Here is a 27,355-nt window from a genome sequence, read left to right as displayed (position 1 = left end):
GGCTGGGTTCTCAATCGGCCAAAGTCACAGTTGGTTCCAACGACCCGATTGACTTTCTTAGGCATGATTCTGGACACGGAACAAAAAAGGGTTTTTCTCCCGATGGAAAAGCCCAGGAACTCCAGAACTTGGTCAGGGACATGTTAAAGCCGAAAAGGGTGTCGGTCCATCAATGCACTCGAGTTCTGGGAAAAATGGTGGCGTCTTACGAGGCCATTCCCTTCGGCAGGTTCCATGCAAGGACTTTTCAGTGGGACCTTCTTGACAAGTGGTTCGTGTCCCATCTACATATTCAGAAGATCAGCCTGTCCTCCAGGACCAGGGTATCTCTCTTGTGGTGGCTGCAGAGTGCTCACCTTCTAGAGGGTCGCAGGTTCGGCATTCAAGACTGGGTTCTGGTGACCACGGACGCGAGCCTCCGAGGATGGAGAGCAGTCACACAGGGAAGAAACTTCCAGGGACTGTGGTCAAGCCAGGAGGCTTGTCTACACATAAACGTACTGGAATTGAGGGCCATCTACAACGGCCTACGTCGGGCGGAGACTCTTCTTCGCGGCCTGCCTGTTCTGATTCAGTCAGACAACGTCACAGCCGTGGCTCATGTAAACCGCCAAGGCGGAACAAGAAGCAGAGTGGCGATGGCGGAAGCCACCAGGATTCTTCGCTGGGCGGAAAATCATGTAAGCGCTTTGACAGCAGTCTTCATTCCGGGAGTGGACAACTGGGAAGCAGACTTCCTCAGCAGACACAATCTCCATCCAGGGGAGTGGGGGCTTCATCAAGAAGTCTTTACAGAGATTGCAAGTCAGTGGGGACTTCCTCAAATAGACATGATGGCGTCCCGCCTCAACAAGAAGCTTCCGAGGTATTGTGCCAGGTCAAGGGACCCTCAGGCAGTAGCAGTGGACGCCCTGGTGACACCGTGGGTGTTTCAGTCGGTCTGTGTGTTCCCTCCTCTTCCTCTCATCTCAAAAATATTGAGAATCATAAGACGACAAGGAGTACAGACAATTCTCATTGTTCCAGAATGGCCTCGAAGGGCCTGGTATCCGGATCTGCAGGAAATGCTCACAGAAGATCCGTGGCCTCTTCCCCTCAGAGAGGACCTGTTACAACAGGGGCCCTGTCTGTTCCAAGACTTACCGCGGCTGCGTTTGACGGTATGGCGGTTGAACACCAGATCCTAGCTGGGAATGGCATTCCGGACGAGGTCATCCCTACTCTGATAAAGGCTAGGAAGGAGGTGACAGCGAAACATTATCACCGTATCTGGAGGAAGTATGTCTCTTGGTGTGAAACCAAGAATGCTCCTCCGGAAGATTTCCATCTGGGCCGTTTTCTCCACTTCCTACAGACTGGAGTGAATATGGGCCTAAAATTAGGCTCCATTAAGGTTCAGATTTCATCCGTATCCATTTTCTTTCAGAAGGAATTGGCTTCTCTCCCAGAAGTCCAGACTTTTGTGAAGGGAGTGCTTCATATCCAGCCTCCTTTTGTGCCTCCAGTGGCACCATGGGACCTTAACGTGGTGTTACAATTCCTTAAGTCTCCCTGGTTTGAGCCTCTTCAATCCATGGAATTAAAGTATCTCACTTGGAAGGTGGTCATGTTGTTGGCCTTGGCATCGGCAAGGCGAGTGTCTGAGTTGGCGGCTTTGTCTCACAAAAGCCCCTATCTGATTTTCCATGTGGATAGAGCTGAGTTGCGGACTCGTCCTCAATTTTTGCCTAAGGTGGTTTCCGCTTTTCATATGAACCAACCTATTGGGGTGCCTGTGACTACGCGGGACTTGGAGGATTCCGAGTCCCTTGATGTGGTCAGGGCATTGAAACTTTATGTAGCCAGAACGGCTCGGGTTAGGAAAACAGAGGCACTCTTTGTCCTGTATGCAGCCAACAAGGTTGGCGCTCCTGCTTCTAAGCAGACTATTGCTCGCTGGATCTGTAACACGATTCAGCAGGCTCATTCTACGGCTAGATTGCCGTTACCAAATTCGGTAAAGGCCCATTCCACTAGGAAGGTGGGCTCTTCTTGGGAGGCTGTCCGAGGCGTCTCGGCATTACAGCTTTGCCGAGCGGCGACTTGGTCGGGTTCAAACATCTTTGCAAAATTCTACAAGTTTGATACCCTGGCTGATGAGGACCTCATGTTTGCTCTATCGGTGCTGCAGAGTCATCCGCACTCTCCCGCCCGTTTTGGAGCTTTGGTATAATCCCCATGGTCCTTAGGGAGTCCCCAGCATCCTCTAGGACGTAAGAGAAAATATGATTTGAAACCTACCGGTAAATCTTTTTCTCCTAGTCCGTAGAGGATGCTGGGCGCCCATCCCAGTGCGGACAACATTCTGCAAGACTTGTATATAGTTATTGCTTGCATAAGGGTTATGTTACAGTTTTGATCGGTCTTTGACTGATGCTGTTTGTTTCATACTGTTGATTGGTTCGTATATTCCAGGTTATACGGTGTGGATGGTGTGGGCTGGTATGAATATTGCCCTTGGATTAACAAAATCCTTTCCTCGTACTGTCCGTCTCCTCTGGGCACAGTTTCTCTAAATGAGGTCTGGAGGAGGAGCATAGAGGGAGGAGCCAGTGCACACCCATTCTAAAGTTCTTTGTAGTGCCCATGTCTCCTGCGGAGCCCGTCTATACCCCATGGTCCTTACGGAGTCCCCCGCATCCTCTACGGACTAGGAGAAAAAGATTTACCGGTAGGTTTAAAATCTTATTTTCTTTCTGCTGCTGATTCCTCTTCCTATGCAGCCAAGCATCTGACTAGCCTTCCTCATTGCTTTGTTACATTGCTTACCTGACTTAACAGTCAAGTACGTGACCTGGAGGAATACACATGAAATACCGACGGTCGGGATACCAGCAGTCACATGACTGGCAGCGGCATCCCGACACTGAACAGACCAACAGCGGACAGCCCTGTCCCCTACCCTAACCCTTGGTTGGTATGGCTAACCCTCCGGGAGTGGCAGCTATGGCTAACCATTGGGGGGTGGCGACTATGGCTAACCACCCTCCTAGTGACTAACCCCAACCCTTCCCAGGCCCTACTAACCCCAATACCTTCAGGGCGTCAGCTGTCAGTGATCTGGCCCTGGACTCCTGAGTGGTGTCGGGATTCCGGCGTCGATCACATTACCGCCTGTATCCTGACCGCCGGGATGCTGAACACGACCCAACCTGGATTGTCATGACTTCTGTAGTGTAGTGTTCTCCACTGAAACAATTATGTTACAGCAAACTTTTCTGTTGACAAGTATTTATAATGAACGGTCTTATGCAATGTTTGATCCATATACAAAATACGCACATGTGGTAAAGGAATGGATTTTGGCCATGGGCAAAGCATTAAAATAAACCTGCGGGTCAGTTATCCACTCTCTTTATTCTTTGTGCACATAAGATGCCTGTAGAATGTCCTTAACTATGCGGATACTGCACAAGACAAGCCTTTATCATCCCCTTTACTTGTTTCCTTTCAGTGTGTGTTTGATTATATGTACTGTTATAATTCTATGTTTAGTTTGTCTCGGAATAAATAAGTCTGCCTTCATTTCTGTCTGCCCAGGAAAATCGCCACCTATGACACTGAAATAGAAAACTTGTACGAAGAGATGGAGCAGCAGATAAAGACAGAAAAAGAACAGTTTGTCTTGCAAGTAGGTTCGTGTTCCGCAGAAGGCAGGGCTCCTAGTGAGCATGTTCACGGATTGCTCAGTGTGCCGGAGATGTCTCAAGTATTCTAAAGAGCGGACAAGTGGAAAGGTTTCCATAGCAACCAATCATCTGTGAGGTAGCATTCATCAGGTCAGAGCTTCCCAAACTCCGCCATTACAGTCCAGGTTTTAAAGATATCCATGCTTGAGCACATGTAGCTTAATTTGTACCTCAGTCAATTTGATTTAATCATCTGGAGTTAAGCATGGATATCCTTAAAACCTGAGCTATAATGGAGGAGTTTGGGAAGCTCTGCTTCAAGTATATTCTATAGACTGATAGGTAGCAGCTTATTGCATACCTCCCAACTTTCAAGGATTAGTAAGAGGGACCTCATGCGCGGTGGAGCTGCGCCCGCCGCCGAAAAGGGGTGTGGCTACATAAAATAGACGTGGCTTCACATAAAGCGGGCATGGCCTCGTGGCAATGCCGCGATCGTGAGCCATGGCCCCCGTTCTCATAACTATGGAGGCATGGCCAGCGCTCAGTGAGCTGCTGGCATGCCCCCAGTGCCTCTGTCTCCGTGAATAGACACTGTATGTGCATGCGCACAGCGTCTATTCACCCTGCTCTGCAGCGAGTGCAGGAGCCCCCCAACTGTCGTCCCCCCCCCTCCCCCACCACCACCACCACCACCACGGGACTGTCCCGCGAAAATCGGGACAGTTGGGAGGTATGTTATTGGTTAAAATGGGAAGCTTCTCTACTGGTCCTTTTGTACACTTTTTAGAATTCTTGATACATCTCCCCCTCAGTGAGAAGTCATTTGTTCCTGTGTCTGTTACCTTAGACATCTCAGGACTAAAAGGGCAATAAGCTCTGTCGCTGGCAATAAAACCAGCGTTATCTCCGGCAATAAGGCCTATCATTAGATTTAGCCAATTCATCCAAAAAGATTGTTGGTGGTAAAGGGGGATACACACGTAGAGATGTGTGCTGAGCGACCTATCACAGACCACCCATCACACATCTCTCCCCCCGCTTGCATGCAGGCCAATCTAGAAACAGCGATAGCGATGTGCGGGTCCGCGTATCTCTATCGCTATGGGGCATACACACGGAGCGATTTATGCTTCTTTTCTAAGCAATCTAGTCAAATTGCTTAGAAATGAAGCAAAAACCACTCCGTGTGTATGCCCCTTAACACTCACTGGGGCTTATGCAGAGTTGAATGCAAGTCAGTTTGCGGAGAGGAATGGGGGGGGGGGGGGGGGGGGCGCAGGAGTAACCGACTGCACTACTGGCAGAGTTGTGCGGTTGTCTTTTGCAAATACAGTAGTATAGAGCTGGTGCATGGGCACACTGATGAAGATGACGGCATCAAATTAATAAACTTGTTTAGTTCCCTGTATGCCATGTCTGAGCAATTATAGCTAATTTCTGTTCAACTCTAAATTGGCATCGCCATCTTTTTATGGGGAAACCATATGGCGATTGGCATCGCCATCTTTTTATGGGGAAACCATATTCTTCTTCTTCTTCTTCTTCTTCTTATTATTCTTAGTGTAGGCTTAACGACATAGGGGTATATTCAATGTGTCGGAAAGATGGCAGCTTATGACAGATTTAGGAATTCCCGACTTGTCGGAAAACACGTGGATCGGCGGAATAACCGCGGATCCACGTGCTTTTGTCGTAAACAAGGCCAAATCCGACAGGATTTAGCCCCGTTTCTGACAACCTCAATCCAACTTTTGAAAAAGTCGGATTGAGGTGAGGAGACGGGGGAGCGGGGCGAGGAAGGGAGAGAGAGTGCTTACCGGCGAGGGCAGCTGGAGCCGTGGACGCTGGAAGACACGGCTCCTCTCTAACGTCCCCCCAGTCAGGCACCTCTCTCCCGGCAGCGCTCTCCGGCCGGTACTTAATGCGACTGTGTGGTTGTCTCCATCTGGCTCCCTGTGATCGCACACATGGGAAGCTGCTGACAGCAGCAGCACAGACGGGAGGGAGCAGCCAAATCCAACAGTCGGATTTGGCCACCCCATTGAATAGGGCTTGTCGGATCCATTCCGACAAATGTATGTCGGAATCGATCCGACTCTTATTTAATATACCCCATAGCCAGGAAGGGATAGCATTTAATATACATATGTGTCCTCACACATCCTTGCCAAAAGAGGCTCTGTGGCGTTGCGTCACGGCACAGCGTACCTCTGCCACTGTATTGTTTTGCTAATATCAGCGAGAGAGTGCTTATGCACTCTCTAGCAAATACCACAGACAAAACACACTACTGTGAGCGGGTAGCGGGAGGCCGGGAGCATAGCACCCCGCTACTCATTCTAACTAACTCCCGCTGCCTGTGGACGCACAGTGCTTCTCCTTATATTGAGTACACAAACACCTGCTATGATACGCTGTGTTGGAAGTACAGAAGCAGCCTGAAATGCATACGCACATAGCCAAAGATGTCTGAGGACACATCTGTATGCTATAGTATTAATATTCTAAATATTCTCAATGATATATCAGTGTGTGCGTTAATTGTAAAAATGCGAGTGATTATTGTGCGGCACCTGCCCTTTGATCAGCGAACCTTTTAAAGTAGAACGCTTCGATAAGGTAGGACATTGAGAGATGAACGGTGACAATCTTCTCATCATTTGCAGCGGAGAATGATACATGGCATGTACTGTCAATAAGAAATAATTTCCACACATTCGGCACATATATGAATTATTGGGACTTGGTCCTGACAATTATAATTTCTGACTACCACTAGTCACAGCAATAAGAAATAAAGTCTCACCGGAATGTATAGACATGGCAATGGCGTATCTATAATGGGTGCAGGGTGTGCGGTGCACACGGGCCCCTTGGTCCAAGGGGGCCCACAGTGTACGCATTGCAGACATATTTATTTATATTTCCCTCTCCACTGTCTCCAGAGTCCCGTGTTGGCAGAAATCACAGGGAAAATGGTGCAGCAGCCATTTTCCTGGTGGTTTGCGTATGTGGGTACCATGTTCCCAAAGACCTGAACATACGCTGTAGACTCTGGCACAATGTCAGCATGTCCTGCACTGCAGGAGAGGAGAGACCCTGCATGGAACCTACGCATGGGCCCTCTCCTCTATCAAAGCGCCCCTTTCACAAAGGGTCACAAAGGGGTGTATGTATTAAGCCTTGGAGAGAAATAAAGCGAAGAGACGTAATTTACTAGCCAGTTAGCTCCTGTCATTTTTAAACCCAACTTGTAACATGATAGTTAGGAGCTGATTAGCTGGTACTTTATCTCGGTACACTTTATCCCTCTGCAAGGCTCAGTACATAGACATCAGAGGCTCCAGTAGGATCCCATCCCTGAAGTACAGTGAATGAAGAAACACACTTGCAGTTATTGTGCTTTTAGAAAACCACATTCTGGCTCCCTGTAGACATGCCTGTGTAACAGACATGTACGGTACCTCTTTATTTCCTGTTAGCATTAGTATTAAACATAAGAACTGTGAATATTATTTTCATTAGAAATAATTCTTTATCCTACAAACAAAATTACTGTAATGCAACTGCACAGACGTGTGGTTTAATGGAACACTAGGAGCTTTGTGCTATACAGGAAATACAACGTAATTGAGTCTTTGCAGAAAAATATACTTAGTAGAAAGAACAATGGCTCTATGGAGAATCTTATAATAAGCGTTGCTATTTGCTAACGGTAATGATTTCTTTTTTGCTGTCTTAAAGGGTTTTGATGTTAGCAGTGGATGAACAATGGAAGAAAAATCTATAATGCATTTCAGATTTAGTCATCAGATAGAGAATTGCACTTGTAATGATTTTCATATCTACAGAAACCTTGAGGCAAAATATAAATGTCACTGTATTGCAAAAACAATTGTCTTTATAGTATAACTTGTCTGAACCTGTGCTATTAGTGCTCTATAAACAACAATGTATTAGCCTCCATATGTAAATATGTTTCTGTCCCAATGTGTTATCAGAAATTAGAATTATATTATCATTTTTGTAGTCATCTGTAAATATATTCTGCTAAAGGCCCCCATCCACTAGAGTGACATATCTGAACTGAAAGTCGGATCCGATTTACCCCCAACCTTCCCGAAAGACTAGGCATGTTTACATTGGAAAAGCGGAGACTAAGAGGGGATATGATCAACATCTACAAATATATAAGGGGACAATACACAGAGCTTGCGCGGGACCTGTTTTTGGTTAGATCAACACAGAGGACTCGTGGACACTCGCTCAGGTTAGAGGAGAGGAGATTCCGCACAATACGGCGTAAAGGCTTTTTCACGGTAAGGACAATACGTGTTTGGAATTCCCTGCCTGAGGGAGTTGTAATGGCGGAATCTGTCAACACCTTTAAGAATGGGTTAGATAAATTCCTAATGGATAAGGATATCCAGGGGTATGGTGCATAGTCATGCATTATAGTTACTATAAATAGGGATAAAATGCAACGGCTGACAGCAGCATCAGTCAGAAAGTTTAGTCAAATCATCATGCATAGGAGACCACAAATAGGTTGAACTCGATGGACAATTGTCTTTTTTCAACCTCAGATACTATGTTACTATGTATGTATGACAGCTTCCCAGGAGTCCTGCGATTACGATTTGCAACTGAGTGTTTTTTTTTTACATCTGATCAATTGCATCCGATTGTGTACAAATGCATTCCGATGTGCACCTTCTCCTCCGGTTGCGATAAATATCGGTATTGTGACATGGGGGGTCATTCCTACCCGATCGCACACTGCACTTCTTCACAGCGATCGGGTCAGAACTGCGCATGGCAGTCATCGTTGCCTAGCGATCGCCTCTGAGACAGAGGCGGTCGCTGGGCGGGAGGGGGCTGAACGGCGGCGTTCAGCCGCCGTTTAGGGGGAGCGGTCCGGCCAACGCAGGTGTGGCCGGACCGTTCGGGGGGCGGGCCGCGGCGGCTGCGTGATGTGTCACACAGCTGCTGCGGCCAGCGGGAGCGACGAGTAACTCCAGGCCAGCCACAGGAGCTGCGCTGGCCGGGAGTTACTCCTCAAATACAAAGGCATCGCCTCTGTGCGATGCTTTTGTATTTGTGCGGGGGAGCGGCACTGACATGCCCCGGACTAGCCCTGTGCTGGGCGCCCCCCCCCCCCCGCATGTCTGAGTTCACGATCGTAGCTGTGCTAAATTTAGCACAGCTACCATCAACTCGGAATGAGGGCCATGGTATGGTGGCTGTACTTTAAAAGATCGGTGTGCATTAGAGAGAATGAGGAAATCTGCTAGCAAAATCATTGGCATGCCGCTGCCTATCTTTGATGAATTGTATGGGTTTTAAGTAAAGCAAGGAATATTTTATCAGAAAGTGAGCATCCCTTTGGTGAATACTTTGTTGAACTCCCGTCCCGAAAGAGGTTTCGTGCTTTGTTAACACGGACCAGTCGGTTCAGGATTAGTTTCATCCCATTTGCAGTACGGATGCTACATGTATGATTGTACTATTCTTATGTTTTATATGCTTCAACTGTGTCGCCTTCTTGGTGCTATGTACTACTGTAATTTCGTCTGTCAATTTGTTTTGGCTGATGACAATAAAACTGAACTTGAACTATTCATGGCAGCCATGCTGATCTGCGACTCCAATCCGAGGAGAATGGGAACGCACCTCGGATCAGAGTCGGAGGAAAATGACATGTGATGTGACACTTTTCATCTGATTCATCAAACAGAAAGCTCGGAATCGGATGAAAATTGGTCATATCGCACTAGTGGATGGGGGCCTTTACTTTCTTTATAATTTACCAACCAAAATTCATCCAGATAAAATTTGGACAAAGTAAGCCCCACTCATATATGCACAAACCTCACCCAATTTGTCTATTTATGCTTACCTCTCAATCAGCCACCTTCACTTTCCGATGCAGCTCCTCCATTCCTGACATGGTTCATGAAATTGGGGTAAGACTGCTGTACCACTCCCCATTGATAAAAATGGGTTCTGCAGCAGACACAACTGCAGCAAAAGACGCAAGGAAGGCCGCAATTGCGTACAATCAGGCCCTACCTGGAGAGATCATGCCCCCCTCATCAGACCGCACCCCCATTAAGGCTGCTTCCATAAATTTCCTAGGCAGGTTTTCCATCCCAATCCGTCCCTGCCTTCAGTATTCTGTGTTAATTAGTGGAATGCAAGAGATAGCGCTGATTTCTCCCGCTTTCAGCTTTAGTATTAGCAGGGATACTTAAATAATGCAGAAACTAACATTTATGCATGATTTGTTTGGGGAATAAGCCCCATAATCAATTAACACCAATGACTTTATTTTATTCCTGGTTTTCATAAGTTTCTGGATACCAAGGGGGGGATTAAACTCTTGAAGAGAGAAAGAAAGTGAGAGAGACCAATCGGCTTCTACTGTTACTATCATTTTATAGGCTGTGTTTGAAAAATAACAGGTTGAGCAGTGAAAAGATTATAAAAGTTGCCCATATTTATTAACCAATCCGCATCTACCTATAATTTTATAAAATAAAATGGACATAATCTCCACTGATCCACTGGATTTACTCGGTTGTTTTCGCCAAGCTAGCGCAAATTTGGATTTATCTTATTGGCTATCCAAAACATGTGATCTGAACCGATCATTTCTACTTGATACATCAATAGCATCTCTCTCCACTTTATCTTTGAGCTTTAAAGTCTCCCCCCTAAATCTCTCTCCACTTTATCTCTGTCTAAGATTTGATAAATTGGGTGTGGATTATAGGGTCGATGGTAACTAGGTTGACAGTCGTTAGGCCGACCACTATTGGTCGACAGCGACTAGGTTGACGCCTGAAATAGGTCGCCACGGTTATTGGGTCGACATGGGAAAAGGTCAACATGAGATTTTTTTTTGGGGTGTCGCTTTCTTCGTAAAGTGACTGGGAACCCCAATTAGTACACCATGTCCCCTCTCATGGCTTGCTTCATCCGCCATGCTTCTGGCAGTTTACTATTCCCAATCGTAGTCCACGTAGATCGTAAAGTATGAAAAAGTAAAAAAAAAAAGAAACAATTGTGAAAAACTCACGTTGACCTTTTCATGTGTTGACTTTTGCCATGTCAACCTACTGACCATGTCGATCAATAGTGGTCGACCTAATGACTGTCGACCTAAAGACCGGATACCTGCTAAATTACCTCCCAAGACTCTAAAAATATCCCACACGTGTATTTTAAGTTTGTAAAGTGTCATTTTAGTGATGTTTTAGTATAGCAAATATGCACAAAACATATTCTTTCTAATTCTCTTTTATATCATGCCTAGGACACTGAGAGATATCAGACACGCAGCCATCAGCTGGAGGAAAAATTAATGAACAAGGAGCAGGAGCTTAAACATCTGGCACAGAAGCAGAAAAGGGTATGTATAGCTATTTATCATCATCCCAAATCATTTTAATGTCATGCATTCAAAGTATACCTTGTTGAGCCATAAGTTAGTTAATATTCATCCTATCAACTCACATTGTGCCTCATGTATCACGCATGTCACTAGTGTCTCAGATTCTCATTGACAGCATTAGTGCCTCATGTTGCAGAGATGTCACTAATGCCTCATGCCTCAGTCTCTTCTTCCCACTGAATTGATAGGCTGGATTCTCATGAATCTTGCATGCACTGTGGTTAATTAAAGGCTATACTTTAATATATACTTGCCTACACTCCCGGAATTGGCTGGGAGGCTCCTGAAAATTGGGCGGTGCTCCCGGCTCACCGGAAGAGAGGGCAAGTCTGCTGGTCCCAGTTGAAGTAAGATTACCTGGCAAGCAGTGACGCAATTTGCGCTGAATCGCATCATTGTAGCCATGCCCCCATTGTGCAATGCTGGTAATCTCACCATTGCATAATGAGGTGTATGGTCACGATGTGATCATACAGCCACGGCCCCCACGCAACCCTCTTTTACCAAATCACAACCTGCACCGGCCCTTATGATAAGCCACTCCCCCACACTGCCCCCCCACACTCGCGCGGTGCCGACTGATCTGCCCCCTCCTGGAAAGTCGGCAACTATGCTTTAATATGTAGTACCACTTTAATTTGTTATGTTATAATGTGTCTGTGAAATTTCGGAGGCATTGAGTATTCTTGAAATAAATTCTCTTTGATGTAGCAGAGAATTTAATGAGAAACATAATGAGTATCTCCGGGTCTTTTTGTTTTGTTTTCGTGTTTATGTAAATCTCACTGTTCTCCTCTTTTCAGTTAGCACTTTTTAAGAAGGGCATTTAGCTCAAATGAATGGGCCTTTCAAGTCTAAAAAGAAAAAAAAATCCCCTAACAACTCGGTAACACCAATTTAGGCCAGTTACATAATCCCTACAGAAACGATCCTCACGACTTGAAGTAAAGTATTAGCAATATATAATGCAATCATTTTTGTTTGCTTTTTGGTATTATTCCACTGTTTGTCAGCTGTTGTTGGTTTCCCAGTTGTTTGTTATATGATAAGTCTCCTGCTTTTCTTTTCTGCTGAGATGTCATGTTTATCAGCGTCAGTGATTTTTGCTTACATTTTTATGGGTACGGTTCCTCTTTCCCCAAATGTCCATTATGCGCAGAGTAGGATTAAGGGGAGGGCCCAGGGGGTCAATACTCCTGGGCCCCCTGTTTTAAGGGGCCTCCCTGGACAGAGCTGCTCTGCACCGCTCTGGTGCTTCTGTCTCCACTCTCCAGCCTCTGCCACCAGCAGCAGTTCTCCTGGCAGCAGCGGAGGCTGGAGATTGCCTAGTACAGTCCCCGTGCTGCTTTAGACGAAGTGGGAAGTAGCCACCGGTATGGGACACACTGCACTCCTCATCCTCCCCAGCAGCCTGGAGTCTTCTCTCGCCACTGCAGATGGCTCCTGTTGCCAGTGGTCGGCCTTGTTGGGGTGGAGGAAGGGGGTGGGGGGGTGGGGGGGTGGGGTGGTGACTGAGCAGTGGGTGCAGCCATGGGGGTGGTTGCTGGCAGGAGGGCCCCCCTGTCTTTGGTGTCCTGGGCCCCCGAGTGCTTAATACTGGACTGATTATATGCCCACATTTTGGGGAACTTTCCTTTCCCAGTCTCCACGATCTGCCCACTTACCTCTAGAATTGATAAGTCTGGGGACTAGATAACGCAGTTCCCAGTGAAATCTTGATTTTGGAGGAAAATAGAGAGCAGAATTTCTATGTCCTTTCTTGTCAATGTACCAGCTCCCGGCACATAGAAGCTTATGTTGCACATTTCCATAATGCGCAAGCATACCATAAATATGTATGCCAATGTTCATATTTAGCTTATTCACATCTTACACTTATCTATCCTTATGACTGGAGAGTCAAAATAGGGAAACGGGGAGAAGGGGTTGGCAAGCGACTATGGACTGAATACTGTAAGGGCGTAATTATGTAATTGCTACTTAAGGAGACATGGACGCGGATTCATATATGCTTTGCTTTTTATAGAGCAAACAATATTGTGTTGTACACGGGAACTGGAAGCAGTCAATTTACCAACAATCAAAATCCCGATGGTCAAAATACCAACAGCAATTGACCGACGGTCAAAATCCCAGCACGGTCAAAATCCCGACATGGTCAAAATACCGACATTTAAAATACCGACAAGGACAAAATACCGACAGAGAAAGACCATATACTGTAGTCTTCCAAAAAATCAGCAATTCTCCTGGAGATCGCATTTCTGCCATTAGGGTTGGTAGGGAAATCATATCATCCAGTGCTAGACACCTCAGTAAGCAACAGGGGGCAGGGGCATGATAACGAGACAGTGTGTCATAACACCCCTGCCACTCTGTGTCTTACCATGGTGATAGTAGCATAATGATGTCATTATCCTGCCTGCTTGATGGCAAAATGCGTCATCTATCACTACCCATCTATTTTCCTACCATGCCTCTATATTTCCCAGAAATGAAGTAGAAAAACTAAGCAAGTATGCCAAGGGCTGACAGCTTTCCATCCACTGCAAATAACTTGCTGTTTAACCACCTATGAATGGCATAAATTGGGCTTCATACTATTCGTTATAGTGGGGCACAGTTTGTACTTTAATTTAGCAAAGTGTATTTCTAGGAGCAATTTGAACAATGTCATAAAAACATTCAAGAAAAGTGACACGCAAAAAATTAAATCCTGACAAAAATTAGGCTAAATCAACAAGTACTTTAGGAGAAAAACAAAAATGTATAAATAAATAAAAAAAGGAAAGGGTGTTCCTAAAGTGTTAGCAGGTAAAAAGTTTAATTCTTTTCACTTAGCACTTTTTCTGGTGCATCCACAACCAATACTGGTTTTTCCAAGCACTGGTATGTAGGCGTGCTCTGTGAAATGTGCTCTGAGGACAAATAACTGCAGTTGCACCAGAGGCGGAACTACCATTGATGCAGCAGGTGCACTGCACCAGGACTCCTGAGGACTAAGGAGCCCACTGCTGCCCAGACCAGCAATGAGTTATCCTCTTGGCCCCCCACAGACTATTTTGAGCAATGAATGGAAGAATCGCCCAGTGCAGAGAGTAGCGTGGGCCTCCATGCGTGAGGGACCTGCCCCTTACCATAGGGAGGCAGGGCTGACCTTGTGTGTGCCGGACTGAGAGAGTAGTCCTGCCACGTGTTAGGGCTGATGATCGAGCCGCATAGTGCCTCTAATTAGCAGACAGCTATACATTATTTCTGATTCTCCACACCGTGCAGGACATTGTGCTTGTACCCCTGTCGCCCACTGTCTCTCCCTGTCGCCCACTGTCTCTCCCTGTCACCCACTGTCTCTCGCTGTCACTCACTGCCACTTACTGTTTTTCCTTGTCTCCCACTTTCTCCCCCTGTCACCCCCTACATCCCGCTGTCACTCTCTGACTTCCATTGTCACCCTTTGCCTCCCCCTGCCTTATGCTGCCACCCTTTACCTGTTACCCACTGCCGAGTGGCATATTGTTAGCTTGGCTTGGAATGGAGACGGTTGCACCTGGGCCCACCACTCACAAGTTCCTCCACTGAGTTCCACAGATAAGGAATCATTATATACCATAGGTTTGTATTTGTGCCTTTTTGTAAATAAGCCTTAATGTCTCTGGTATTGAATGAAGGAGAAAGACAGGAACAAAAATGCTCTCATGCCAGCTTCCCTTAGGTCCTAAGGGGCCCATTTATCAAAAGTAGGAGAGAGATAATGTGGAGAGAGATAACATTCCAACCAATCAGCTCATATTTGTCATATTTAAACACCACCTTTAAAATTACAGTGAGAAGCTGATTGGTTAGTGCTTTATCTCTCTCCAAGCTTTGATAAATCTCCCCCTAAGAATGATATGGGCCCATTTCCAGAATATATTTTTGTTAATATTAAAATTGTGAATATTGGATGTTATTGTGACATTTTTGTTTCTGTCTTATTCATTGGTACTTCTGAATGTGTCACAGTTGGAGAATCAGTGCACGGAACTCAATCATGACAAGTATGAAACCAAGGCTGAGAACGAGAAGCTGAAGCTAACAAACAAAGAGATGAGGCGAGATCTTGAAAGAACCTCACAAGAGTTAATTACGGCTCAGAGGCAATTGAAGATCCTACAAGAAGAGGCATCGCAGCTGCACGAGGAGAGAGAAATGTACATAGATTATTTACAGTAATTATTGCAGAAAATGATTATCAGTGGCTTTATTAACAAAGGGGCTGCACTGGGCTGATGTTTCCCTGGCACATATGTTGTTTATGTCTAGAAACAAGGTTTGGTTTTTATTTAATGCACACCAAGTAGAGCTAATATCTACAGCACCTGAGCACCAAACACAAGGCCTTAATTCTGCTGCCCACCTGTACAAGTGCCATATTATCATTGTCATACAATGAAATGGAGATGGTTAGGTCCATCCAGTGCATCTTCTCTCTTCTCGGAGACACTGGATTGTGCCATTAATATATTGATGGATAGTGACGGACCACCTAATACACCTCAGGGGTCACAAAACTTTACAAGGGCCACACAATACTCTAAATATCTGCGATGTCTTCACAGGTGCGAGTAAGTGTGATGGTATGCAGAACTTACAGTACTGCCAACTTGCGGATTGCAGCTGTGAGAAAAAATACGGGAGTTGGCACTAGAAGAGGGGGTGCAAATTTGAGTGCTGTTGCTGGCATTTATACACTGCTGCAAAGGCAACTCACACACTTCACAGATAATTGTATTGACCCCTTAATTTCAACTGGAAGTAGACATAATACATTTAATCAAAGAAACAGACACCTGACTGTCGTTAGGCAAGTTAATATAAGTCTTTGAAAACAAAATCACTGTGTATTCAAGCGCTATATATTTAATATCTCTCTCTTGGAATCAGCGCATAGGTCCTCTATGTATGGTGGTAATAAATGCAGACAACTTGAGCATATATCAGCAGCGGACACTGCTGAACACGGTTCCCCCTTAGATATGATCCTCAGATATAGTTCACATGGAACATGCAAGGAAAGGGACACTCCAATAGTGTAATACTGGATTTACACAATAAATCACCTCAAATTTTGAAGTCATGAACTCTTACCAGAAGAAAAAAATTGTAGACAACAGGCGTCCCCGGGTAGATGGTAAGTACCAAAGAAAGAGTCCAGATGGCCCCCATGCTCTCCTCACCAAAGTGTTTCGAAACCTAAGAGGTTTCTTTTCAAGGTATATTATTCTACCCGGGGATGCCTGTGAGATTGTACACATGCTTTTTTGTCTGCTTGCATGTAGACCTAAAGCTTTGGCGAGAGTCCATTTTATACCCACCGTTCAAATATTTTATAATTGTTTTTAGTTTATTAAATTCTGTATTACACTATTGGTAAAAAAAAAAAATTCTGCATGTCTTATCGGATCATAATGAACGTTAAAGTGTGAATGGATAACGTGACTGGCATTGTCTGCTCCTGTCACTGTTTAGTTGTCTACAATTTTTTTCGACCAAGTCTTCTGGTAAGAGTTCATGACTTCAAAATGTGAGGTGATTTATTGTGTTTATCCAGTATTACACTATTGGAGTGTCTCTTTCCTTGCATGTTCCATCTGAACTATGGGGGTCATTCCGAGTTGTTCGCTCGCTAGCAGTTTTTAGCAGCCGTGCAAATGCTATGCCGCCGCCCACTGGGAGTGTATTTTAGCTTAGCAGAAGTGCAAACGAAAGAATCGCAGAGCGGCTACAAAGTTTTTTTGTGCAGTTTCTGAGTAGCTCAAAACCTACTCAGCGCTTGCGAACACTTCAGACTATTCAGTTCCTGTTTTGACGTCACAAACACGCCCTGCGTTCGCCCAGCCACGCCTGCGATTTTCCTGGCATGCCTGCGTTTTTACGATCACTCCCTGAAAACGGTCAGTTGACACCCAGAAATGCCCACTTCATGTCAATCACTCTGCGGTCAGCATTGCGACTGAAAAGCTTCGCTAGACCCTGTGTGAAACTACATTGGCCGTTGTCAGGGCCGTAACTAGGTGTGTGCGGAGGGGGCATCGCACATAGCGCTGCACAGTAGGGGGCGCTGTTGGTGGCACTTGTCAATTATCTGTTTTGATTACTTTCACTTGCAGCTTCCCCCCTGTTTGAAACCCAGCATCTCCTGACCGCCGCTCTCTCCTACCCTGACCCTTTCTGTCACTAATACCTATACAACATTCATGACCTGAACTTGAGATTTCTTTGTCATTCGATCACACTGTCCTTTATTACATTTCAAGATGCTGACATACCTGGGACTCAAACCCATTGCCTGTGGCATTGCCGTCAGACAAACTATTCATTGAGCTACAATATCTGCCCTTGCATAGAAAGCTAGAGAATTCTAAGCTAGAGAATTTTAACTATTTGACGCTTACCTTGTACTTTGTGAAAAAATGATCAGCATTGCAGCTGAGCAGATCTATGTAGTATGTGGCTGCAGGGGATTGGATGTGTGGCTGCACACTTCATAGATCTGCTCAAATGCAATGCTGATTATTTTTTTTTTAAAAAGTACCAGCAGCTTCATATAGTGTTCATAGTTTGTATGCAGGATCAAGTAGATCAATGAGTAGAATGCATGAATGTGATATAGAGAGGAGTTGTGTCTAAATCCATGATCTTGCTGTAGTCTAAATATATATGTGTAATATAATGTGGGAACGGGCATCGTAGCATCAGCTTTCACTGGGATCAATCTTGTCATGCCCCTTCCCCACAAGGCATGCACCTTATGTCCCTATTGGAAAAATGGGGGGGTGGGGGGCAATTCTCTCTCTGGCACAGGGAACCAAAAAGTATATAGTTCCCATTGCTGTATATGTGTTCTGGTGGAAGGTTACAACGGATCTTATTTTGTATTTGTATTAGTTGGTGTATGAATCTATTTCTGTGTTCTTTAGTTTCCTGTTCTTCTCCAGTAAAGAAGCATGCAACACTCCCTGTGTCCTGGTTACATTAAAAACTCTTATTGAAATATAAGTAACAGATTTAACACTGGCAACGAGGATTAAACTGTTCTTCAGCATGGCTCCAGGTATCAGTGGAGCACCAGTGGGCTGACACCACAATTGTGGGGTGCAAACAGGAACAACTCATTCAGACTGCCAGCAGCACCTAACTTCATACCTCCCAACTTTCTTCTTCGGGGAAGCGGGACACCCGCGCGGCGAAGCCGCGCGCGCTCCCGAAAAGGGGGCGTGGCCTACGAAAGGGGGCGTGGTTTCGCAGGAGAACCCGCGATCGCGAGTCACTCCCCCGTTTTCGTCACTGAGGGGGCATGCCCAGCGCTCTGTGAGCCGTTGGCATGCCTCCTCTCCCTCTGTCTGCACTGAATAGACGCTGTGCGCATGCGCACAGCGTCTATTCACCGCTGCTCTGCTAAGCAGGGCAGCGGGTGACAGAGACTCCCAACTGCCCCCCCCACCGCAGGACACTGCGGCCCGCGGGTGGGACAGCGGGACAGTCCCCAAAAAACGGGACTGTCCCGCGAAAATCGGGACAGTTGGGAGGTATGTAACTTGAATAAAAGGAGCACGTGAGTTATATCTTCATTTTCTAAGGAAGGGAGGACTAAGTATAAAGAAAAGATGTCAGGATATATTGGCACAATAGCTGCATTTGATGGTAATATAGAGGACTGGGCTACATATATTGAGAGAGTGGAGTTGTATTGTGTTGTTAACGCAGTGGAAGGAGACAGGAAGGTTCCAGTATTACTCAGTGTAATGGGTGCCCAAACATACAGTCTGCTGAGGAGTTTAATAGCACCTGAGAAGCCAACCAACAAGTCCTTTACTGACATTGTGGACATTTTACAAAAGCACTTAAACCCTAAACCATTAGTGATTGCTGAAAGATTCAGGTTTCACAGAAGGAATCAATGTGAAAGTGAAAGTATTTCTAAATACATTGCAGAACTGAGGAGGTTATCTGAACACTGTGCATTTGTAGCAGGGTTATCACATGCTCTAAGAGACCATTTAGTTTGTGGGATGAAAAGTGCAAGTACACAAAAGAAATTGCTGGCTGAGCCTCACCTGACCTTAGAGCGAGCACTGGCCATAGCTATTTCACTGGAGACCGCAACCAGGGATGCATCAGAATTGCAGCAAAAGGCACCAGAATGTACTCCCAATCCAGTTTATTGGTATCAGAAACAGTCCTGTGTTTGCTGTGGAAAGTCCTCACATGATACCAGTCAGTGCTGGTTTAAAGACAAAGTGTGTAGAAAATGTAAGAAAAGAGGCCATATTGAAAGGGTGTGCCAGTCGGGGAAAACACCAAACCGCTCGCAAGTATCCAAAGTCCCCGGGAGAAAACATACAACATCCCAGGTGCATAAAGTAGCCAGCAATGAATCAGACTCTACTGATAGTACTGGTACAGAAAAAGGGTTATGCAGCCTAGAGATGCACTCTATGGCGGCAAGAGCGTCAAGTGATTTGGGTCACTTTGGAAGTAGCAGGTATTGACTTAAAAATGGAATTAGACACAGGCTCTGCTCTATCAGTGCTAAATGCAAGTGATTACAAACGTCTGTTTGCTGCTATTCCTTTAAAGAAAACATCAGTAACACTCCGCACATATACGGGTGAACTGGTATCCCCATTGGGAAAAATAAAAGTTTATGTGAAATACAAAGGCAGCTGTATTTGTACATACTTCCACATGGTGGACCAGCATTATTGGGCCGCGAATTGATAAGGAAAATCCAACTTGACTGGCATTCCATTCACAGGCTACAATCTACTGCATCTGATGTATCCAACAGCTATTAAGGAACTTTCTAAATTGTTAGCTGCCGCACAACCCATTTTCCAACCAGGGATAGGCACGTTAAAGGACATTAAGGCCAGTATAGAGTTGGATCCACATGCCGTTCCAAAGTTTTGTAAAGCTCGCACAGTACCTTATGCCATCCGACCAGCGGTTGAGGAGGAACTACGGAAACTGGAAGACTCTGGTATACTCTCCCCAGTGGAATGGAGTGAATGGGCTACGCCCATAGTTCCGATAGTAAAGAAAGACAAAATGGGAAGTGTGATGTTAGTGTATTAGAATCCTTAATATTTGTAGACACTCCCTTACTAACATGTGTAAGCCTGAATCTTCAGTGATGGTCCCTAAGACCAGGGGGATGCTGGGAAGTGGGTGGTCCAGTATGCAGTGTGCCTGTAGTTGGTGATGGAATAAACAGCACAGCAGTGAACTCACATGTCTCTGTGTCCTGATGACTGGATTTACAAACATATGAACAAACCATGGTGTCAGAAGAAGTTTAACTTGGACTGCTAGTGCTCTCAGAGTGTGACAGAATCCTGCAGCAGCCTGTAAGGCTGTGATACTCAGTGTCTGCAAAACCTGCTGTGTGCTCCTCTCTTCAAACAGTGAGTAACCATGCATAAACTAGCTCCTCCAACCGGCATGCTGATGTCTGGTAACTTGTCTGAAAACTGGAAAAGATTTAAGCAAAGGTTTAATATATATCTTGCTGCATGTGGAGCTGATACAGAGGCTGACAAAACGAAGGCATCCATTTTCCTCCATGTGATAGGAGAGGATGTGCTGGACATTTATAATAGTTTTCAGTTTGCTGAGGGGCAGAATATGGTGCTATCTTCTATAATGCAAAAGTTTGAAGATTACTTTGTGCCAAGGAAAAATGTGACATATGAAAGATATAAGTTTTTCACATGTGATCAGAAGTCTGTAGATGGATTTGATCAGTATGTTACAGAGCTGTAATCACTCAGTAAAACCTGTGAGCTTGGTGATTTAAAGGATTCACTGATTAGAGATCGTATTGTCTGTGGAATACCTGATAATGGACTCAGAGAGAGACTGCTGTGAGAGCAAGACCTAACACTAGACAAGGCAGTGACTATGTGTAAATCTGCAGAAATAACTAGATTTCAAGCCAAAAAGTTACACAAGGAAGTTGATGCTGCTGTCCATGTAGTGCAGAACACAGAGCTAAGCAAACCTCCATTCTCAAGAATGAAGCAGTCTAAGCAACAGTCTAATAAGGAAATGTGTAGTAGATGTGGAAATGCTCACAATCCTAAAATGTGCCCGGCTTATGGTAAAACCCGCATGAAATGTGGTAGACTTAATCACTTTGCCAAATGCTGTAAAATTAAAAGTGAAACAACCAATGTGCATGCTGTTAAACAAACAGGAATTCTTTGTGGATTGCATTGAACTTTGCAGTGCAGATAAGAAAGAATGGATTGTCCCTTTAACTGTGAACGAGATTGTCATTCCCTTTAAGCTTGATACTGGCGCGCAGGTGAATTTAATATTGTTTCAAGACTATAAGACTTTTAGAGTAAAACCTAAAATTCATCCAGCCAAAGTGAAAGTTACAGGGTACACTGGGGAGGAAATTCCTGTGAAAGGTACATGCTTAGTGACACTGAAATATAAGGGACAACAGTTTGAAACATCTCTACTGATTGTGGATAAAAATGTGCAACCGATTCTAGGATTAAGTTCCTGTGAGAAACTAAGCTTGCTAAAGAAAGTTTTTATGGTGACATCACAAGTTGAAGATGACTGCAAATCGATGTTTACAGAATACAGAGACTTGTTTGAAGGTCTAGGTTGTTTGCCTGGAGAGCATTAAATAATATAGACACGCAAGTTTCTTCAGTGATACACCCCTGTAGAAAAGTGCCGTTTGCGCTGAGAGAAAAACTGAAACAAGAGTTAAATCGCATAGAAGCCTTGGGTGTGATACAGAAAGTTGATGAGCCTACTGAATGGGTAAGCTCCTTAGTAATTGTTGAAAAGAAAAATGGACAATTCAGAATATGTCTAGACCCCAGAGATTTAAACAAAGCTATTAAACGAGAACATTTCAAACTACCAACCAGAGATGAAATCATGTTGCAATTTGCGGGAGCAAAATGGTTCAGTAAATTGGATGCATCTTCAGGATTCTGGCAAATGAAGCTAGATGAGGCCAGCTCAAAGCTTTGTACATTTAATACACCAGAAGGTCGATACAGATTTCTTCGACTACCATATGGAATATTGTCTGCTCCAGAAGTATATCACAAAAAGATACACATGATTTTTGAACATATTCCAGGTGTTGAAACAATGATGGATGACATTATTGTCTGGGGATCTACAAAGGAAGAACATGATTCTAGATTGAGACAAGTAATGGAACTTGTCAAGAAAGTGAATCTAAAGCTAAACAAGGACAAATGTGAATTTGGCGTGAATATACTTACCTTTATGGGCGACGTGGTCTCGGATCAAGGTGTAAAACCAGACCCAAGGAAAATATCAGCCATAGTGAACATGGAACGTCCTAACAACAAAGACGACGTCAGAAGATTCCTAGGAATGATTATTTACTTAGGAAAGTTTATTTCTCAACTCTCTGAACGAACAGCCTCTCTTAGATGGCTGTTGGACAAAGATAACGAGTGGATGTGGCCACATGAACAAGAAGAAAGTTGGCAAAACTTGAAACAGATCATTACAGAGCAACCAGTGCTAAAATTCTTTGATCCTGCGAAAAGAATAAGAATTTCAGCAGATGCTTCGCAATTTGGCCTAGGATCAGTGCTGTTACAAGAACATGAGGATACATGGCAACCAGTAATCTATGCATCAAGAGCACTGACAAGTGCTGAAACAAGGTATGCTCAGATAGAAAAAGAACTTCTAGCGATCACATATGCATGTGAGCGATTTCATCAGTTTGTGTATGGTCAAACATTTACAGTGGAAACTGACCACAAGCCATTGGTAGCTATCATGACTAAATCATTACATGACTGTCCCATGAGAATTCAACGAATGCTTATCAGACTACAGAAATATGATGTACACTTGCTGTACTGTCCCGGCAAATACATGTACATTGCTGATACACTTTCTCATGCTGTGGACAAAAGTGAAGGTTCCAAAAGTCTGATGGATGAAGAGATAGAAGCCTATGTTAATTTGATCGTAGCTTCTCTACCAGTGTCTCTTGCAAGACAAGAACAGATTAGGAAAGAAACTGAGACAGATGACACAATGAAAGTGTTGAAAGATATCATTCTGAAAGGTTGGCCAGCAGAAAAACATGCGTGCTTGCTGTCTATTCATGATTATTGGATGTACCGCAGTGACCTTACAGTTGTCGATGGTATTATTTACAAAGGCAATAGGTTTGTCATACCTGCACGACTAAGAAAAACTATGCTGTGCAAGATACATGAAGGCCACTTAGGAGAAGAAAAATGTAAGCGGAGAGCGCGTGAAGTTATGTATTGGCCAAGAATGAACCAAGACATAGCACAGACTACAGCTACATGTGAATTATGTCTTACGTATAGACCGAAACAACTGGTCGAGCCACTGAGTCCTCACGCAGTGCCAGAGAGACCGTACCAGAAAGTTGGCGCAGATTTGTTTGATTGTAATGGGAAAACGTACATTGTTGTGACTGATTATTACTCTAACTACCCTGAGGTGAAGACACTACATACAACTACTAGTAAAGCCGTAATCAATTGCATGAAGTCAATCTTTGCAAGGCATGGTGTTCCTATGGAAGTGTTCACTGACAATGGTCCTCAGTTTTCCAGTGCTGAATTTAGACAATTTGCTGATGAGTGGGAATTTGTTCATACTACGTCAAGTCCCCACTATCCACGCTCAAATGGGTTGGTGGAAAGTTCAGTAAAAACTGTAAAGATTCTCATGAAAAAAGCTCAAGAAGGTAAAGAAGATTTCTACAAAAGTCTTTTAATCTACCGCAGTACACCTTTACAGAATGGACTTTCTCCTGCACAAATGCTGATGGGAAGGAGGATTAGAGCAAATCTCCCGATACATGATGAACTGCTTAATACACATAACTCACCATTGGTCAGACTGAGTAAGGAACGTCAACAGGCGAAACAGAAACTGTTCCATGACAGACGAACAAAACGCTTATCTGATCTAAAATTCGGGTGACCAAGTCCATCTCAGAGATCACGAGAAAGGTATTTGGGTGCAGAAAGGTATTGTGCAAGCACAAGTAGCACCAAGATCTTATACTATACGTACAGAGCATGGAACAGAAGTAAGATGAAATCGGGTGGATTTAAGATCTCAACCTAACCATAATGAAGACAACATGACTGAAGAATACCCTTCATCTGACATGTATGATGATCCTCATAATGGTGAACCAACCACGATTCTAGAAAGGTCCAACATGGTCGATGAAACACAGACTGTGTATGAAAGACCCAAAAGGGAAATACGCAGACCTGAGAGACTCATTGAAACGTGTTAGATGATGTTCTTATTAATATGACGTTGTTAATTGTTGCATTGAAGCATACAGGGCTTATCTTTAAAGAAAAGAGGATGTGATGTTAGTGTATTAGAATGCTTAATATTTGTAGACACTCCCTTACTAACATGTGTAAGCCTGAATCTTCAGTGATGGTCCCTAGGACCAGGGGGATGCTGGAAAGTGGGTGGTCCAGTGTGCAGTGTGCCTGTAGTTGGTGATGGAATAAACAGCACAGCAGTGAACTCACATGTCTCTGTGATCTGATGACTGGATTTACAAACATATGAACAAAACAGGAAGTATCCATATTTGAGGAGATTTCAAAATGACAATAAATCCAGTACTACGGACTGTGCAGTATCCTTTGCCTAAAATAGAGGACATCTTTGCAGCTCTCTCAGGGGGCGACCGCTTCTCCAAAATTGACCTAGCTCAAGCGTACCTGCAAATGGAAATTGAGGAGGCATCTAAGAATTATTTAACCATCAATACTCACAAAGGTTTATTACAATATAACCGTCTTGTGTTTGGACTTTCTTCTGCCCCAGCATTATGGCAGAGAGCAATGGATCAAGTCCTACAAGGAATACCAGGTACGCAATGTTACCTGGATGATATAATTGTAACAGGCAAAGATGATGTGGACCATTTAAATAATTTGGAAAAAGTATTAACCCGACTACAGGAATATGGACTCAGAGTAAATAAAGATAAATGTGCATTTTTCCAAGAAAGCATTTCATATTGTGGACATGTGATTGATAGAGAAGGCCTGCACAAATCAAATGATAAAATTGAGGCAGTACTACAAGCACCCCAGCCACAGTCTGTGTCACAACTGTGATCTTACCTGGGCCTAGTTAATTATTATTATTACAAGTTCTTACCAGACCTCTCCACGGTAATACACCCGCTAAATGCCCTACTACAGAAAAATGCACGATGGAAGTGGACAAAAGACTGTGAGAAAGCATTCTCAGAAACAAAAAGATTGATTACATCTGATAAAGTCCTTACTCATTTTGATCCGAAACTACCCATCAGGCTAGCGTGTGATGCGTCACCGTACGGCATTGGAGCAGTGTTATCACATCAACTGAGAGATGGTAGCGAGAAGCCAATAGCGTTTGCTTCACGGTCTTTGACAGTGGCAGAGAAGAATTGTGCGCAAATTGACCGAGAGGCCTTAAGTTTAGTATGGGGAGTGAAGAAATGTCATCAATTTTTGTATGGGCAAAGGTTTACATTAATTACGGATCATCAACCACTGGTATCAATTTTTAACCCCCACAAGGGAGTCCCAGCCATGACTGCAGCTAGGCTTCAACGTTGGTCATTATTCCTGGGTGCTCATACATACGACATTGAGTTTATAGGAACAAAACTACATGGCAACGCTGATGGTCTATCGCGTTCTCCCTTGCCCCAAGTGAGGAGGACAGTGATGGAGACCCCCTGGAAGTGTATCACAATATGTTGATGGAACAGCTACCTATTACCAATGCCACGATCAATCGGGAAACAAGGAAAGACCCGGTACTATCAAAAGTAATGGACTTAATTCTCAAAGGTTGGCCTAAACATGGCGATGCTCAATATTACGGGTTTTCAGGCAGGAGAGATCAGCTTTCTGTTTGTTAAGGAACTCTATTGTGTGGGTCCTGAGTGGTAATACCACCTAAACTGCGAAACAGAGTTTTGGAAAATTTGCATGAGGGTCACCTAGGCACAGTAAAAATGAAGAATCTTGCTAGAAGGTATGTATGGTGGCCAGGAATCGATGGTCAAATTGAAACTTTGACAAAAGGGTGTGAAGGATGTCAAAGAGTTCAAAATGCACCACCTTTAGCCCCATTACACCCCTGGGAATGGCCTTCATCTCCATGGCAGCGGGTACATATTGAATTTGCTGGTCCATTCATGGATTGTATGTTTCTTATTGCAGTGGACGCTCATTCAAAATGGCCAGAGGTAATAAAGATGAAATCCACTACTTCTGAGAAAACAATTGCTGTGCTGCGAACCATCTTTGCTAGAAATGGTCTACCGGAGCAAGTGTGCAGTGACAATGGGCCACAGTTTGTGTCCATGGAATTCAAAAAGTTCATGCAAGACAATGGAGTTAAATATTTTACATCAGCTCCACACCATCCAGCCACTAACGGTTTGGCTTAGAGATTTGTCCAAACATTCAAAAAAGCTATCAAGTACATGCACCATGAACATCTACCTTTGCAACACAAGATTGACAACTTCTTGTTTATATATCGTAGGACTGAGCACTCCACTACCGGTCAGCCTCCTGCGGTGCTATTTATGTAACGGAACTTCCGGTCTCGGGACTTGATAAAACCAGATGTAAGGCGGTAGGTACATAACAAACAGTTTCAATCAGTTTATCAGAAACCTACTCGGTTCTTCCACATTGGCCAAGAGGTTCTGGTCCGTGATTATAGAGGAGACAAATGGCAACCGGGAATAGTTTCTTCCAAATCCGGCCCTCTGATGTACGTGATTGAAGTTGGAGGAGAATTGTGGCGTCGCCACATTGATCAAATCATTGAGGCTGGGAGGCAAACTGACTGTACGTCGACAGCTGGACATAGTCAAGCCAGTGATGTGGGGGTTTATGTATACTCCTCTGGAACTGATACAGAGACTATTCCTGACACTGTGGAGGAAATGTACCCCTCTGGGTCAGATACAGAGACTGTTCCCAAACCTGTTATGGAGTCACCTGAGCATGAGGTTCCCTTAGTAACAACTGATCCTGAACCTTCTAGTGTGATTTCTGTGGAGCAGCCAGTCACTCTGGGAGTTAAACATCGGTATCCAGACAGAGTTCGTAAGGCACCTCAAAGGCTTGATTTGTAGCCT

At 44.4% G+C, this 27,355-nt stretch overlaps 1 protein-coding gene across 1 annotated transcript in view; it reads left to right on the top strand.

Annotated features, from left to right (window-relative positions):
* The window catches only part of CRACR2A (calcium release activated channel regulator 2A), a 416,510-nt gene that overhangs the window by 210,542 nt on the left and 178,613 nt on the right, over positions 1–27,355 (top strand). Inside the window, exons 6-8 of the mRNA XM_063928465.1 lie at positions 3,580–3,670; positions 10,990–11,085; positions 15,130–15,317. Of these exons, the coding sequence (XP_063784535.1) occupies positions 3,580–3,670; positions 10,990–11,085; positions 15,130–15,317 (375 nt within the window). The remainder of the gene's footprint in view (positions 1–3,579; positions 3,671–10,989; positions 11,086–15,129; positions 15,318–27,355) is intronic.

Source organism: Pseudophryne corroboree, chromosome 6 (genome assembly GCF_028390025.1).
Source record: "Pseudophryne corroboree isolate aPseCor3 chromosome 6, aPseCor3.hap2, whole genome shotgun sequence".
Lineage (NCBI taxonomy): Eukaryota > Metazoa > Chordata > Amphibia > Anura > Myobatrachidae > Pseudophryne > Pseudophryne corroboree.
Note: the sequence above shows the minus strand (reverse complement) of the source record. Positions and strands in the feature narration are given on the sequence as shown.